The 16,214-nt window shown below is 52.4% G+C and overlaps 2 protein-coding genes across 2 annotated transcripts; both read right to left on the reverse strand.

Annotated features, from left to right (window-relative positions):
• Positions 1-2,682: 2,682 nt before the first annotated feature.
• LOC100273252 (putative RING zinc finger domain superfamily protein) lies at positions 2,683-3,959 on the reverse strand. Its single transcript, NM_001147694.1, has one exon. It carries the CDS (start codon positions 3,825-3,827, stop codon positions 2,886-2,888), a length of 942 nt encoding a protein of 313 aa, NP_001141166.1. The 5' UTR covers positions 3,828-3,959; the 3' UTR covers positions 2,683-2,885.
• Positions 3,960-9,232: 5,273 nt separating this feature from the next.
• LOC103631726 (RING-H2 finger protein ATL1) lies at positions 9,233-10,972 on the reverse strand. Its single transcript, XM_008652875.3, has one exon. The coding sequence runs from the start codon at positions 10,584-10,586 to the stop codon at positions 9,678-9,680; it is 909 nt and encodes a 302-aa protein (XP_008651097.1). The 5' UTR covers positions 10,587-10,972; the 3' UTR covers positions 9,233-9,677.
• Between the last annotated feature and the right edge of the window lie 5,242 nt (positions 10,973-16,214).

The following is a 16,214-nucleotide window of genomic DNA, read 5'->3' on the forward strand; positions in this document are numbered from 1 at the left end:
TACTGGATCTCAGAACTAGGAACACGGCATATCTTCTTGGCGGCAACCTTCAGATACCTAGGGCTATAAATTTTGCACTATAAGATTTAAGGATCGAAGCGGGTTAGGATCGAGCTCTATTTATAGTCATTTTTGAACTATAATTTATTTAGAGCTTTGACATTTTGTGAAGAACTATTTGGATCACGATCCATTACCACCCCTACTTGTCATGCGTATGTTTACTGTAAGAGTACGATCGATCCACAATCCAGGTGCTTGTGTGCTAGTAAAACCGTCAGGTGGTGAAGCTCTGTAGCCGTGGCTAGCTGTCCTTTGTTTGCTTTTATGAATCTGAACGAGGGACACAACACAAGGGCCGGCCATGTATGTATGTACGTACGTCGCTAGTGGTCAACATTGTTTCCTCGCAGTCGCAGGCAGATCCATGCATAAGCTACAGGGGAAGGACAGCTATGACATGAACAACATGTCCCAGTGCAGTGCCAACCTCCCAAGGTCCCTCTCGTATATCCTGTCAGGAAATCCAGCGGCCTTGTCCTTGTGTTGTGAGTGACTTGGCGCTGTGGCCGCCTGTGGACAAAAATTGTATATCCGTATGGCCTTGTTCTGCATGCACATGTGACGGTGTCGCCATGCATGTTCGTGCATGCATGGCATTGGCAGGCATACTTGGTTTGGTTTGTGCATCGGAGGAGCATGGCTCTCTTTCGACTGCACGTACGTGTGTGTGTGTGTGTTACTGGGTTTACTATCTTGGGCCTACTCGTGATTCGGTTGCCTGTGTCATATTTGGATAGATAATGGGGTCTCAAATGTTCAGAGTAGCATCTTAATGATACATTTTTTACACAGATCAATCATATGTATATGTATGTATATGCAAAGAAGCCTATTTTCTGTGTGTTCTTTTCTATAAAATTGAACTGGTTTCTCTGGAATTTTTTACATGTTCGCTGTGAAATTTCTGTGTTTCAGAGAGTCCCCCCCGGGGGCAGGCCCCTACCACTACCACCACACGACCCACGCGGGGTTTTCCCTTCACGAAAGAGGTGCTGTCCGGTTGTTGCTCGAAAAGTGCAGTGTTCCCAAACCAAGGAAGTCCATGCCACAGAGCCATCGCGTCGTTCCTGCCGCCTACGGCCGGCCCTAGGCGCAGCAGCAGGCCCAGCATAAGCATATGCGAGCCGTCGCCAGCCATGCTGCTGGACGCGATGCGACGCAAGGCTCGGCGGATTAGGTAGGGGTCCCGACTCGAGTGGAGACGGGCGACGTAGAAGAAGAAGAAGCGGATCGGAAGCACCCAAACGTGCAGAGCTAGCTAGCGCTGCTGCCGATTCGCGCAATTATTCCGGTTGGGGTTGGTTCGCTAGTTTCCTCCTGGACCCTGGTGGCCTGCAGGTCCGGTCCCCTCGCAACATCGCCGGTGACCCATCGATGCCGCCGCACCCGAAAGAAAGCACGCACCAACGTTGACACCCCACCTTCCACGTCCCGGCCCAGCCCTTGATGATTGGTTGGACCAGCTAACCAAATCTATCTACCCACGAAGCGAAAGCACCCCCCGTGCCGTGCGTCCTGCCTGTCTCGTATCGTCGTCGCTTGCGTTGCGTGAGTGTGTAAATAAAAGAAAAGGGGAGAACCTTTTCTGCTCGCCTGCTCAAAGAAAACGAGCCAGATCGTAGCAACGGCAGCACGTACTGTACGTACGCACGCACGCATCACACGAGGTGAGCTCACCACGCACCAAATTCACACAGGGCCGGCGGCAAGCTTAAGGCACGCAGCAGGGACCAGACATAGGCCGGCTCCGGTACGGTCCCGGCAGCCGAGCTGCCATGCCTTGGCGCACGCGGACACGCAGAAAAGCGTCGCAAGACACGTACGGTCCGGAGGCGGCGGCGGGCGGATGGATGGATCGAGCTGGTGGTGCATCCAGGGCACGTCCACTTCGGCTTACGTACCCGCAAAGCGAAGCGCGCACATGGCCGGTACGTGCGTGGCCGGTGGCGCGCGCGCGCCGGCCCTCGCCCCCAGCAGTCGGCGGTGCGTGGCCACTCGCGCGCACACGCCCAGGGGGAGGGGGCTGCCGCGCGACACCTGCATGCTCGCCGCGCTGGCCTACGGCTCTGTGGCCCCGATCTAGGCTGAGAGGCCCCAGCGCGCCCGTCGTAAGCTCTCGGCGCGCATGCAGCGAGCGACCTTTTTCGCCCCGGAAATGTCCAATCCGCGTGCACTGGGACTGGGGGTTGGGTCACCCAACACCAGCGTCGTTGATGGCTGCCTGATCTGGCGCGCAAAACAAATCGCTGCTTCGTCTTGTACGTAGTGGTAGTGGGCGTCCGTCCTGGAATGATGCGCAGCTGGCGGTCGGCCGGCCGGCCGGGCTCACGGTCGACCGACGTCGCCGTCGTCCCACCTGGACGGCCAATGCCATCATGAACACGGTTAACAAACGGATTCCCACCCTGTATTGTATTGTATGGTTGAAATGCTATCTTCCCCTGTGCCTGTGGAGGGGTAACCAAGACACCTGCGGATCTCTCCCCGGGAACCAGAAAACAAGCAAGAAAGAGACCCGCGATCGCAACCCGTATGGGAGTGGGAGGCAGGCAGTGACGCAGCGCAGCAGAGCACGGTGTCGTACTCGTCACCGTGGGCAGGCACAAAAAGCCACGCGCGCGTCGTAAAATGTTTTTTTGCAGTCACAGCTACGTAGCGCCTAGTAGTAGTAGTAGTGACAAGGAATTAAAAAAAAAGAATTGAGCACAACCATCTACAGCTACAGTACTATAAGGTATAGCAGCCAAGCCAGCACAGGCACAGCAGGGGTATTCCTTCTGACTGCACGCACAGGCGCACGGCCATGGCATGGCATCCGCGGATCACGAACGCACGGATGGGTCGCGCACTTGCCTTTGCGTGGCGAGGAGCTCCTGGATGGACACGTAGAGGTGCTTGCCGCAGGAGGAGTCCAGGGAGACGGACCGCCGCAAGGGCTGCACCGCGAACTCCGCGTCCGTCTTCCTCGTGTCGATGGCCTCGTCGCCGACGCTCTCCGCCGCCTTGCTGCACCGCGGCGCCGGCTGCTTCGGCGGCTGGCGCCGGGGCGTCGTCGTCGTCGTCCCGTGGCTGCTGCTGAACCACCTCTCGCGCTCCCCTCGCACCTCGATCACAATGCTTTCGCTGGCGAGCGCGTCGTCCCGGCGCCTGCTGGTGGGAAGGACCGCCGCCGCCGCCGCCGGGGCGCGCCGCGCCGACGGGATCGCCGGCAGCGTGACGTCGCTCCGGCAGAAGGGGCACCGCGCGCTGCCCTGCAGCCACGTGTCGATGCAGTCGATGTGGAAGGCGTGGGAGCAGTTGGGCAACAGCCGGACGCGCTCGCGCTCCACGAACTCGCTCAGGCACACGGCGCACTCCGACACGGATATCCTCGGCGCCACGCCACCAGCGCCGGCGCCGGCGTCGCAGGAGGCGGCAGTGAACTTGACGACGGGGAGCATGCGGATGAGCGGCAGGCCCAGGCCCCGCCGCCCGTCGCCGCGGACGACGGACGACGGCTCGTCCCGCCTGCCTGTTAAGCCGCCGCCGCCGGCCCCCCGCACGCGCCGGTGCCACGGCGGCTGGCGCGACCACACCGCGCGCAGGAGCTGGCACTTGGTCACGAACGCGTAGTAGCTGGCGAGGAGCGCGAACGCCGCGAGGATGCCCACGACTGTGATGATCACCATGGTGATGCTCGCGCCGGACGACGACGACGTCGGCGGCGAGGGCGAGGACGAGGACGAGCTGGAGGCGAATAGCGCCAGTGGTGGCGGAGGATCCATTTCTAGCCACCGCCCTCCTCCCGGTCCCGGCCGAGATATCAAGGCTGCTAGTCCGGAACAGTTGTGGGCAGAGAAGCGTACGCGCAGGGAAAGCAAAGGCTGTGTGACTTGTGAGAGAGACGTAGAGCGGAGACGTAGCAGTGACATCCAACGGACGGCGGCCACCACTATTATACCAAGCGAAGCGACCAGCGGACCAGGCTTCAAGCTTGTGGGTCAACAGCGCAGCTAAATGCACGTTAGTTATAGGACCTTACCTCTTCATAGGTCACCATCGCGACTCTAGAACAAAAATACCTTTACAACAAACTTTTGCACCTCCGATCAGGGCAGAGCCTAGTGTTCGACCTGATCCGTTGATTGATCTTGTTCGTTTGTGTCGGGTTGCACCTAAAATCATTCCAGCTAATCAAAATTTATATAAATTAGAGAAACAGTCCGATTAGGAATCGTTCCCATCCACCAATCCCAAACAACCGAACGACACCTGAGGTCTTGTTCGGTTATTCCCAATACACATGGATTGGATGAGATTGGAAAAAATTCTTAAGAAGTTTGACTTGTTTGGAATTTAAACCCATCCAATCCCACTCAATCCACATGGATTGAGAGCTAACCGAACAAGCCCTGAGTTGGATGAGATCCACCCAACATTATCTCTTCATCTCATACTTACTCTCGTATACTTACAACTTAAATTCTTAACCTACATACAATTCCAAGTCCTCATTAGTAACATTAAGACCAAAATGTTGCGGTTGTCAATAATGCACCGTTAAACTCAATGATGATAGGACATCTTTCTATCTCAAAGCATAGAACATATTCTTGAGATAGATAGTTACATTGACAATACCTTACTCCAGAACCATATGTGCTTCATTAAACCCATATTGGCTACGTGTGTTTCCGAACGTGCTGGGTGGAAGCCCTTTAGTGAGTAGATTCATAAGCATTTGCTCTGTGTTTATATGCTCAAGTTCAATTTTTTCATCCTGAACTCTCTCCTTTATAGCATAATACTTAATGTCAATGTGTTTGACAACAACACTTGTTGTTATAGGAGTGACATGTTGCTAGTTCACTATCACAATACGACTTCAGTTGCTTTGTTATTGGTCCATGGAGCCTTCATCATTCCCCAACTTATTGTCCTTAACTGTTGGAGCAGTTCTGGCGGTTACACACATACTCATTTTGAGAACACTTTGTATATATGTATTTTACCATACACTTTGTATATACTGTAGGAGAGGGTACCCCTGATTCAGGGTACCGACAGATTTTATCCATTTATAGTACAGGAAAGATGAATCTACCATTTTTAAACTATATGTAACACCCCGTCCAATTCCTGGACCGGCGATACTTACTCCTGGCAGCTCGCTAGGATCATATATCGTCCCCACAGATCAACACGAGTCTTTTGTGCACACTTCCTCCTCACTCATGCGCACCCGAGAAAATTTACCGGTCGGTCACCCATCCTAAATTGCTCCAAGCCAAGCACGCTTAACTTGGAGGTTCTTTCGAGATAGACTTCCAAAAAATAAGATGAATCTTGTTGGTATGAATACTCTATTAATTATATTAAACCTTGGACCAGAAAATCACCATCCCAGGGGCCAGGATATCACACTATACATAAATGCAATTGTTCTATATGTTTTCCTTAAACTCAAAATTGTTAACAGTCTTATAAAAGTTGAGATACCAGTGTGTCAACACTTGTTTTAATCCATATATGAAATTCTTTAGATGACATCCTAGTTTTTTGTTTGCCCGTCAAGACAAAAACTTTGGATTGAGCCATGTAGACATGTTCAACTAATTCACCATTAAGAAACATTGTATTTACATCCATTTGATTCAACTCTAAATCATGATGAGAGATAGGCATCATAATTATTCAAAAGGAATCTTTTGTCAAAATAGGTGTGAGAAGGTCTCATTATAATTGATTCCTTCTATCCGAGTGAAGTCTTTAGCCATAAGCCTTGCTTTAAATCTTTCCATATTCCTTTTAGAGTCATGTTTCATTTTGTAAACCCATTTGCAGCCTACTCTTTTGGCTTCTTTAAGAATTTCTACTAAGTCCAAAACCTGGTCTATATTACTAGCACTACTATACGCGAGGAGGCGGTGAACCGGTGAGTGAATTGGCGAGTCACTGACGTCTGTGCAGCAGCAGCATCGAAGTCGCAGGGCAGTTGTAGACGGCGAAAAGACGTGCCTCTGCTCATCTGCTGCCTCCCTCGTGACTGTGACTGTGGAGCGCACGCATGGCGATTGGCATAGCACCCCCTCTCGTACACGCCTCGTGCAGGAGTAACTCTCCCTGGGTCCGCCTGTAGAAACGGCGAAGGTTCGGTGTGCAGTCCTGCTCCTAACCTGGACGTACAGGTACAGACAGGGTTGGGCGTCCGTGCAATCTCTTTTGCTCTCCGTCTCTTCTTCTTCTTCTTCTATTCAAGTGCTCGGTCGTGCTCCCTTTTCTCCCGTAGGCCATACTTGCACGGGAAAAAAAAGAGACCGTGCGCCACGCCCCAAAAATAAATGCACGCGCTCCTGTCTGTGTCGGGTATTTCCATCCGCAAAAAAGAGACAGAGCGAGACGAGATACGCCTCCTGCACACATACTGCCGCGCCGTGATCACCGATCGGACATGAGCAGTGCATTACTTGGTACTGCCCACACAGCCGAGGAGACGGCACGGGGGAGAGATGTAAAACAACAGAGCCCAAAATCATTGTCGCCCCGGCCGGCCGGCCCTCACCTCACCGACAGCAGCAGCGACAGCAAAACTAGAAAGGCTCTGTCTCTCCCCCTTCCTAGAGTGGTAGTAGTTCCTACTTGTAGAGCCCCCCTCCCTCCTCTCGTGTAACTTTGCGTTCGTTCGGGCACCGCGTCTCGCCGTCCACCATTTCACGTCCTCGGCCCGCCCCCACACCGCACATCGCCTGCACTGCTGCCCGGCGTGCGGCCTCGTTCCGTTGGTCGTCGTCGCCGGGGCGGGGGCGGTTAAAAGGAAAGGGAAAAAAAAAGGCGCAGCGGGCGGGCCACCCGTCCATGCGGCTGTGTCCGGCGCCGGCCGTGGATCGCCGCGACAGCCCAACAGTGCCCCCCAACAGGAGCAGCAGCAGCAGCCAGCAGGCCGGTCGCCCGCCCGGCGTGCGATGTGATCTGATGACCGTGCGGTTGGTGCCGTGGCTACTCAGTAGTACTTACAGTCGGTGGCATTGCCGCCGCGGTGGTGGCGGTGACCGAGCCGGGAGCATGTAAACCAGCAGCGCATGTCGCGAATGAATGACTGCGACGGCGGATGGGACGTGACGTGCGTGCGCTTCCGCTGTGCCGCACTGCCGCCCGCCGTGGCGCGCGCAACCAAACCACGCACGCAGACGCAGTTCTGGTGGTCCGCTCCCGCCTCCCTCCCGGGCCCCGGCAGCGAAAGCATATATATCGGCCGAAATTAGAGGCCCAACACGAGGGCGAGCGGACCGGGTACGCGGTGGCGTGGCGGTGCCCCCCGGTTCTGTTGGGCTATATAGGCCTCAGAAAGTGACGCCGCCACGGGAGAGGCCGAGCTGGCGCCAACTTGGCCAGTGCCCAAAATGGCGACTCCCTCCGGGTCCGGGCCGCCGCTCCATCGACTAGTTGGCGGTCGCTGCGACTGCATGTCACAGGACCGCGCGCTAGCTTCCAAGCAAAACCCACGGCTAGTCGGCCGGACAGGGACGTCCGATGCCTATGTTTTTTTTTAATATCTTAGTACCGTGAACTTTGGTGCATGAGGTTTGAACACGAGCTAGACTGCTGGAACGTATACGTATATACATCAACAGCTAGCACTAAGCTCTGTGTGCATTCGTTTCCCTGTCAACGACCAGCCATGCCCGCCCGCTGCCCACTCTACGGGCAGGCATACACACATACGCCGCGCTGACTTGAGCGAGCCGCATGCATGCTTCCTCTCGATTTGCCCGACGCGGAATAAACAAGACAGATTCCGTTCCAGCGGCCGTTCATGTGCGCGAATCATTCGCCGCCACGGAGCAAGGCCTGCTTGCACCGTTGCACGCATGCTGCCAGACGCAAGTCAACCCCCCCCCGTGACGCGCTGCGCTAACCAAGTGGAGAGAGAGGCACATGGAACGGCGCACCTGGGCAACAAGCAATCGTCGTAATCCGGCCGTTTCCAAGCCTCCATTTCTTTACACGATCACCGTCAGGCGACGCAAGCTGGCCGCCGTGCCACTGCCACCGTCGATGGTCAACCCTGCAATTTATTATCGCTTTGTGTGGAGGGACGTTCACGGTCACGGGTCACATCACATAATAGTTATCCCCTCAGGTAACAAAAAAGAAAAGTATCGGCCTTCAGCTCATCTCACCACATTAATTATGGCTGATAGTATCATATACTGCTTCTGCTGGTGAAGACAAAATAAAAAAGGCGGTTCGGTTAACCAAACCTGCATGGTGTTGCTGGACAGATGGTGGCTTGCATGACAGTGCACTACACTTAAAGTTAATCGCTTTGGCGATGTCTGCAAATTTGGTGGGTTACACAAACCTACCTCGATGATGTTGACTGCTTGTGGGGGCCTTGCGATTGCTGCACCCAATGGGGTAAGCGAGTGGGAGAGGATCCCCTGCGCTGATCTTATCGTCGTCACCGTCCACGCGTGATTTACAAGCCCAGCAGCGCAAACATTTGTGTCAACTTTTCAAAGGACGGCAAATTAATCAGGAAACAGGATAAAGTTTCCTCCATGACCGTGTGCTTATGCCAGCACGACGAGAGCATGACAGTATATGCTGCCCCACTGTCCAACAATTAGGGCATGTACAAATCTGAGATGGTAGCTAGAACTGTTTTCTAAGTATAGGAGACAATAAAGAAATAGAAATTGTATGATACAACCCTAAGTCCCTAAATGGCTAAATGATAAATACAGTTAAGAGACAATACATATGCAGCAGAATTGTGTAGAGACGAGTTTATTCGCAAAGAGCCCATTTCTTATTTTTGTTTGAGTTAAAATCTTAGATACTTCTCAAGGGACTCCCTATTAAAATGGGCTAGTACACGCCCTTACTTTCCCCCTCGACTTAGGGCTGCGGATCTAGCTATGTCCAACATTTCTGGGGAGGGAATCGACCTGGTCTCTCTCTCATGGACCAGTGTATGGTTGTGCCGGGTTAGAACTCTAGGGTCTCGGACTCTCGGTTAGGTGACACTAAAGTTGGAGAAAAAGGACCAGGCATAGAGAGGGATAGTCGTGCGTAGAGCGGTAGGGTACAGGAAGCCATGCTATATAGAAGGTAATCAGGCATTCAGGCGAACGACAGGGCAGGTGGCGGTGGAGCTGCACATTGTGCATGCAGAGCTATACGCCTATACAGGAAAGATACACAGTTCACTAATAGCAAAGTTACACAGTTCACTTACTTTCAAAAGTCCTGGCTTAATCAATGTTACACAACAAGCCTGATGAGATAGTGTACGTCAACGATCAGGAGCACGGAAGGAGGACGACATGGCAATGACAATGTTGCGCTACTTGACATGTCATCCGACGACATCTGGTGCACCAACAAGCACGGATCCATGGAGTACGAACACGAGGACAACAATGCGCACAGAGACATGCGAGGTTGATGCGAAACAAAACAAAAAACTAAAAAAAAAAAGAAGCAAAGCCTCTCCTCTATGTGGCTAGCTGTACATTGCATGCAAACGACACGGCTCAATTAATAATCATGAATGAAGCGAACAAGCAGTGTGCGGGAATAGGTTAATCGATCGTTGAGCGACACGAACCCGGCCGGTGCCGCCGCCACCGTCACGGGTTGTCGAGGTGGATCGGCAGCACCGTGCTCCGCGAGCTCCGACCCAGCCCGAACGACGACAGGAGCCGCCGGAACCGGCCGCTCGTCTCGCCAGCGCCGCGGTCAGCGACGTCGCTGCTGCCGCCGGCGGCGGCAACGGCAAGGCTCGGGCCGGCCTCCCCGCAGCTGCCGGCAGCTGGTTCCTTTTCCTGCGGCTTCCGGCCGAGCCCCCCCGCGAAGCAGTCCATGGAGAAGGAGCGCGCGATGGGCTCCTGCGCGACGGCGGGGGCGGCCTTGGTCGGGAACCTGCAGGAGCTCCCGTACCCGACCCTCGCCGCGGCGTCGACGACGCGCCGCGCGTCGCCGCCGCCGAGCTGCAGCAGGTCGCGGCAGGAGGCGTCGTGGTCGTGGCGCGCGAGCACGCCGACGGCGGTGACGACGGCGCGGCAGAGCGGGCAGCTGACGTTGTGGTGGAGCCAGGTGTCGATGCAGTCGATGTGGAAGGCGTGGGAGCAGCCGGGCAGCAGCTTGAGCCGCTCCCCGGGCGCGAACTCGCCCAGGCACACGGCGCACTCGGACGCGGACCTCGCCCGGCGGCGGTAGTACCGGACGACGGGCAGCGCGGCGACTACGTCCGGGTCGAGCCCGCCCGGGAGCTCAGCGGCATCGTGGTCGGCGAAGAAGACCGCGGACACGCGCTCCGCCAGGCCGCCGCGGTCGTCCTCGCGGCGCGCGCGGTGGAGCAGGCCGCCGGGCCCCCCGCCGCGGAGCCAGCAGCGGACCACGAGGAAGTAGTAGCTGATGAGGATGAGCGTGGTGACCATGAACCCGATCGCGATGACGATGGCGATCGGGAACGCCGCCGCCGTGCCCTGCCCCGCGTCCGACGGCGCTGGTATTGGCGCGCCTGCCGCCGCGTCCATCGCCAGGCACGCGCGCGCGACTGGGGCAGGCGAAGTCAATGCCTTCGCGAGGACAGATCAGCCTCCTCTCTCGGGCGGCTAACCGACCGGCACGAGCAAGAAATAGGTTATCCAAGCGAGCGAGCGGGAGCGCCGTCTCGCAGCAGCTAGTGCGCGCGGCCGGGTCGGTTAATAGAAAACTGCGGCAGGCCAGGCCAACTCGCGAAAGAGATGAGTGCCTGTCGGTACGCGAGGCCGAGGCCGAGGAAGCGGTGGGGCGAAGTTTGAAACGGTTTTATACGTGCGCGCGAGTGGCGTGGAAACCGCAGCGGGCGACGGCGACTGCGACGGTTCAGCTGCAGAGCGGACGCGCGGGCTGGCCCCTGTCCCTGTCTCTATACCCGGTGGGAGGATGCATGGCTATGGCTTCCCCTTCCCTAGTTGCTTAGCTGCCTCGCCCAGGTCAACTCTTCCGCTCCACCCTCGTGCCCAGTGCGCTGCTCCGGTAAGGAACAGCCAGCCGTCCAAACTGATCCATCACACGCACGCGTTAGAAAATCCGGTGTTAAGATGGCGTAACCACGTCACAGGCCGTCCAAACTGATTCCATTTCATAAGTAACTCGTTGAAAAGAACGTGCACCTGCTTAATGATATTCTTAGTAAATTTTTTTGTGACATTACTCTATATAATACAGACGCTCATAATACACGCATATTTACCTCTACAAATGCATGAACGTAAACCCTACTTCTATAATAAGCACCTTCGATGGCTGGGGCGCTAGCTGCTGTGCTAACAATTTATCGAGACGAGATTGACCACCTTAAAAAACTGCAGCGGCAAATCCTCAGGACGAGATTGGTGAGGTCACCATAGTAAAACTGTTAAGAAACATAAAGAAAGCTTCCTCTCATTAAAAAAAAAACAACAACAGGGACTCTAATCTGGGCCCTTTTGAGGCATTTAAATGGGCCCTTTTCTGGGGCTTCAGCATACCATCCAGTGAAGCCTGGTTTGCCATTCAGGCTACGTGGATAGTTGCTTTCAGGCCCAAAACTGAGCAGCAGATCTTTCTTTCTCTTTTGTACTTTCCTTTTCTTTTCTAAGTTCTACTTTTCCGATGTGGATTCATATAGTAGGAGTAACAGACCGTGTTAATTGGTGCTTGAGCAGAAGTAAATTTCAGAGGTACATCCCGCTCCTGCGCAGATGTATTATTCACGCGTCACACTTGAGATGATGGGTTTGTATTCATATTCATTTACACACTACATTGTCTTCTTGGAGGGCTGGGCATGCGTGGCAACCAAACAGCATACTCATGCCGCAGAATCCAAACTACAGCGACCTGAACTTGTTGTGTGACAAGCATGTTTGGACGTGGATTTTCAGACTAATGAATCAACACAGATGTCTTATTGACGATGGTTAGGTTGCCTATTTTTGAAAAAAAGGTGCAGCCTAGAATACTTATGGAGAATACATATGAGCACACGTTAAGTCGACAACAAGAAGCAAAATGGACTATTACGTTGTCTATCACTAAAAAATAGTATATCCTAGAATCAATCATCAAAAATACGAGCACACACGTTAAGTCGGCAACTTGAACCAAAATAGACAAATTCCACAATGAGAATCTGACCAGTTGGGTAATGCTCAATTGGTGGAGACATCGTGACTCATGAGTAGGGGTGATAACGGGCTATAGATTTTATACTATAAAATTTAAGGATCGAATTAAATTAGAATCAGACTAATTTATTTTTGAACTGAAATTAATTAAGAGCCCTAATTTATTGTGAAGAAACGTTTGAATCGTGATCCATTACTACCTCTACTCGTGAGTAGTGAGGGTACCACCACTGGAGAACAGGTTTCAGTTCAACAACTTTTGTTCCGATTGATTTAAAACTGGTATTGACACTACTTCAGTGTCTATTTTAAATGTGGAGATCCATACAAAAGATATTATTATCAGTTGTTGTCTCTAACCGGTACTAATATGATGTATAGATTCAATACACGAGACGGTTCTAAAACCTTTAGTACCGGTTCATAAATTACCAGAGACTTTTAGTATCGGTTATTATATACAACTGGTACTAAAAGTGATTTTCCTTTCCTATCAACGCAATTAAAATTCCCACCAAAACGAGTTTAACACCGATTCTTTTAGAACCGACACTAAATCTTAGTATTTAGTATCGGTTTCGAACAAGAACCGACACTAAATCTTATTCTTTAGTACTAGTTTTGCAAGAACCGGTACTAATATGTGCCTTATATATCTCCCACCATCAGTGCAGACGCTACACCACCAGATAACCTCTCACTTCACCTCTCCATAGATGTCGCACCCCCTTGCGCGTGTGATTGTGCTCTCACATCCATTCCTCACCTGGAGCCTTCCTTGCCGCCCTCTACGATATTCCACAGCGCAGTCGTCATCCTCGCCTTCGCCCAAGGACTCGAAGCAGTTGCCTTCGCCAGAGGCTGCTAATGGGCTCCATGCCATCGCCTTCGACATCTAACGTGGAGCTTGATCGCGCGTCGACAACACCGACACGACGGTTAACATGATGGACAATGGTCGGTGATACCTCCTCTCTTTTATTATCCACACTCGTAATTTGTTGGAACTAGTTAGTTGCTCGTACATTGCTACGGGTTCTATATACCATATAGGTATAACCTTGCTTAAATTACATATTTATTCAGACACGATTATATTTTTTATTTTTAAATTATTAATATATATTTATTTATTTACAACATCTTTCCTTTATATAATACAAACATATGTGAGTTGCAGTGGTAGAAGTCCATCCTATTTTTTTACAAGCATATGCACTATGTCTAGGGTAGGGCTAGAAAATAAGCTCGAGGCTCGCGAGCCGGCTCGAGCTCGGAGCGGCTCGCGAGCCGAGCCGAGCCCCTTCTTTGAGCTCGTTTTTGCAGCGAGCCGAATCGAGTCGGCTCGTTCCAGCTCGCGAGCCTTGCAAAAATGATCAATTTATGGAATAATAATGAATGTTAGATAATTTTATGGATAATAGCTCATTTTTAGTCTTTGATGATGAATATATTACAAGTTATAATTTAATTTACTCATAATGTGAATGATGATTTTATATTTCAAATTTATATAATATTAATTCACCAAATAATGTAACGATAAGTATCAGAATATGACTCGCAAGCCAAGGTCGAGCCGAACCGAGCCTCTTTTGTCAGCTCATGGTCGTTTCCGGCCCTAGTCTAGGGGGCTCTATGCACTGTCCAGACCTATACTTGCCGACGACAAAGCAAAGCGTGCTATATACCATCCGTCCACTCCCAACTGCCAAGACGTGTACCACCAAGAGCTCTGCGTCCATTCCGTTGATGTTGGCCTTGAGCGGAGCCACGCGCTACGTCGTACGTCCACTCCATTTATGTTGGCTCTTGGAGCCACACTAGACGTACTCCGATGGACCAACGAAACGAAAAGGGGCAAATAAAAAAAAATTAAAAGATCAGTATCCACTAGCCATATTGTTCGTTCCAATCTCGATCGCAGCAGCGCATATAGATTAGAGAGCGCAGTGTACCAGCGCGAGCATTCTGTCGTACTAGCTAGTTGCTAAGAACTGACGCGCATCTGGCGCCGCGCTGCGCCACGTCCTCCCCTGCCCCCTCGGCACGGCGGCGAGGTGGTCGCGGCGCTGCCCCCTGCTATGCTACTCACAGTGCGGTCGCCCGCGTGGCCGCGTGGACACCGGCACGGGGAGTGCGCGTGCACGTACGCCTCGGCATCGGCATCAGGCAGCTTCCCTGCATGCAGGCGGCGGCGCGCGCGCGCGACCAGCCCACCCGAGCTTCACATGGACGCCGCCAGCTTGGCAGCGGGGATCGACGGCGCGGCGCCCGCAGCGCCAGGCCGGGCCCCCAGTCCCCCACCTGCGCAGGTGATCGCGTCGCGCGCCGGCCCGGCCGGGAGACGATAGAGAGATGCATGGGACGGACAAGGACGACCAAGACGGCGACGCGCGGTCGATCGATGGCGAGATCGCGCGGCTTTCCAAATCATTGCCGCGCCCGGCAGCCGTGCGTCCGCGTCGCCCGCGCCCCGACCCCGATCGATCCCTGTCCACTTTTACTCGGCAGTCGGCAAACAAGTTGTTGCCTGCACCGGCGGATGGAGATCCAAGCTCCACTTCTTCGTCGTCTTTTTTTTTGCCCTCCATCCGGCCGGCCTGTTTCGACGAACCACACGTAGTATTACGACACCGGCAGGGCTGGTCATGCATGCAAATGCAAGGGCGTTAGTCCATTTGCGCTCTCGTCAGCATCAATCGCGACCCTTCGCCGAGTGTTAGGGCTGGGCATTCGGGTAATTCGGTTCGGTCTATTCGGTTTTTTGAAATTTCGGGTTATTAAAAATGAGAACCGAAACCGAACCTGAATAGACCCACAATTTCAGTTCGGTCTATTCGGTCCACCGAATAGACTCAAATAGCAAAGAGACTATTATCTTTTGTTAAAATATGTATAATTAATAATTAATTGAAAATACTATTATTAAAAAAGTGACTATAAAAATAGTATAATGAAATATATATACTATTAAGATGATATCATAATTTTTAGCTAATAAACTCATAAATCATATAACAATATCATCGTATATTAAGAGCTTTTTTCTATTTCGGGTTATTCGGTTTTAAAGGTTAGGAACCGAACTCGAATCCATAACCCGAAATATAGCACATATAGGAACCGAAACCGAAAACCCGAATAGACCAATAATTCGGTCTATTCGGGTTCGGTTCGGGTTTCGGTTTTAAAATGGCCGGCCCCACCGAATAGTATACACGCACATAGGAGTAGGGATGGCAATGGATGTGATTTATCTGCGTACACGCGGATAAAAAATCTGTTGGACACGGTTTTGGGTACGAGTCTATACTCATGGATACGAATACGGGTAGCACTTGATATCCGTGGATATTTTTAAAACGGGTACGAAAAATCAGTATCCATACCCAAATACTCGAATATCCGTTAAAATATCTCGTAATCCCGTCCCACAGGCCCACGGGCCATGGCCCACAAGGCCACAAGCCTAGGTTACAGGCTTCCAGCGAAGCCCTCGCTCGGTCGCTCTCGCTCCAGACCCTCTCCATCTCTCCTCTCCCACTCCTACCGCGACTGTCGCCTAGAATTTACTGGATTTAAATATGTTGTATGTGTAGTGGGCAAACGGATGTATCCGCGGATATCCATTACCCGCGGGGTAACAGACGTGGATACTGTTTTTTATCCATAGCGGATAACGGGTACGGGTTCGGATATCGGATATAAGTCACGGATATGGATGTCCAGAGATACTATCCGCAGATAGTTTATCCGTTGTCATCCCTACATAGGAGAATATGCACGGGATCGGTCCATATTATATTCAATAGTGATAAAAAGTGGAAAAAACATGGCAAACGCAGGATGACTATGGCGGCAAATAAACATCATTAAAGCGGCAGGTACCCACATGAACCTGTACAAAAAAGACTGGCTACGAGCCCCGGCACCGTACTAGAAATTGGAAAGGTTGGGCATGCCTGATTCTATATGAATCCATCGCCAACGCAAGGCAGCAGTTGGACG

This window comes from Zea mays, chromosome 1 (assembly GCF_902167145.1).
Source record: "Zea mays cultivar B73 chromosome 1, Zm-B73-REFERENCE-NAM-5.0, whole genome shotgun sequence".
Classification (NCBI taxonomy): Eukaryota; Viridiplantae; Streptophyta; class Magnoliopsida; order Poales; family Poaceae; genus Zea; species Zea mays.

What these genes read in the sequence shown, in the direction of transcription:
- LOC100273252 (NM_001147694.1), bottom strand. Translation starts at nt 3,827, where the DNA reads ATGGATCCTCCGCCACCACTGGCGCTATTCGCCTCCAGCTCGTCCTCG.
- LOC103631726 (XM_008652875.3), bottom strand. Translation starts at nt 10,586, where the DNA reads ATGGACGCGGCGGCAGGCGCGCCAATACCAGCGCCGTCGGACGCGGGG.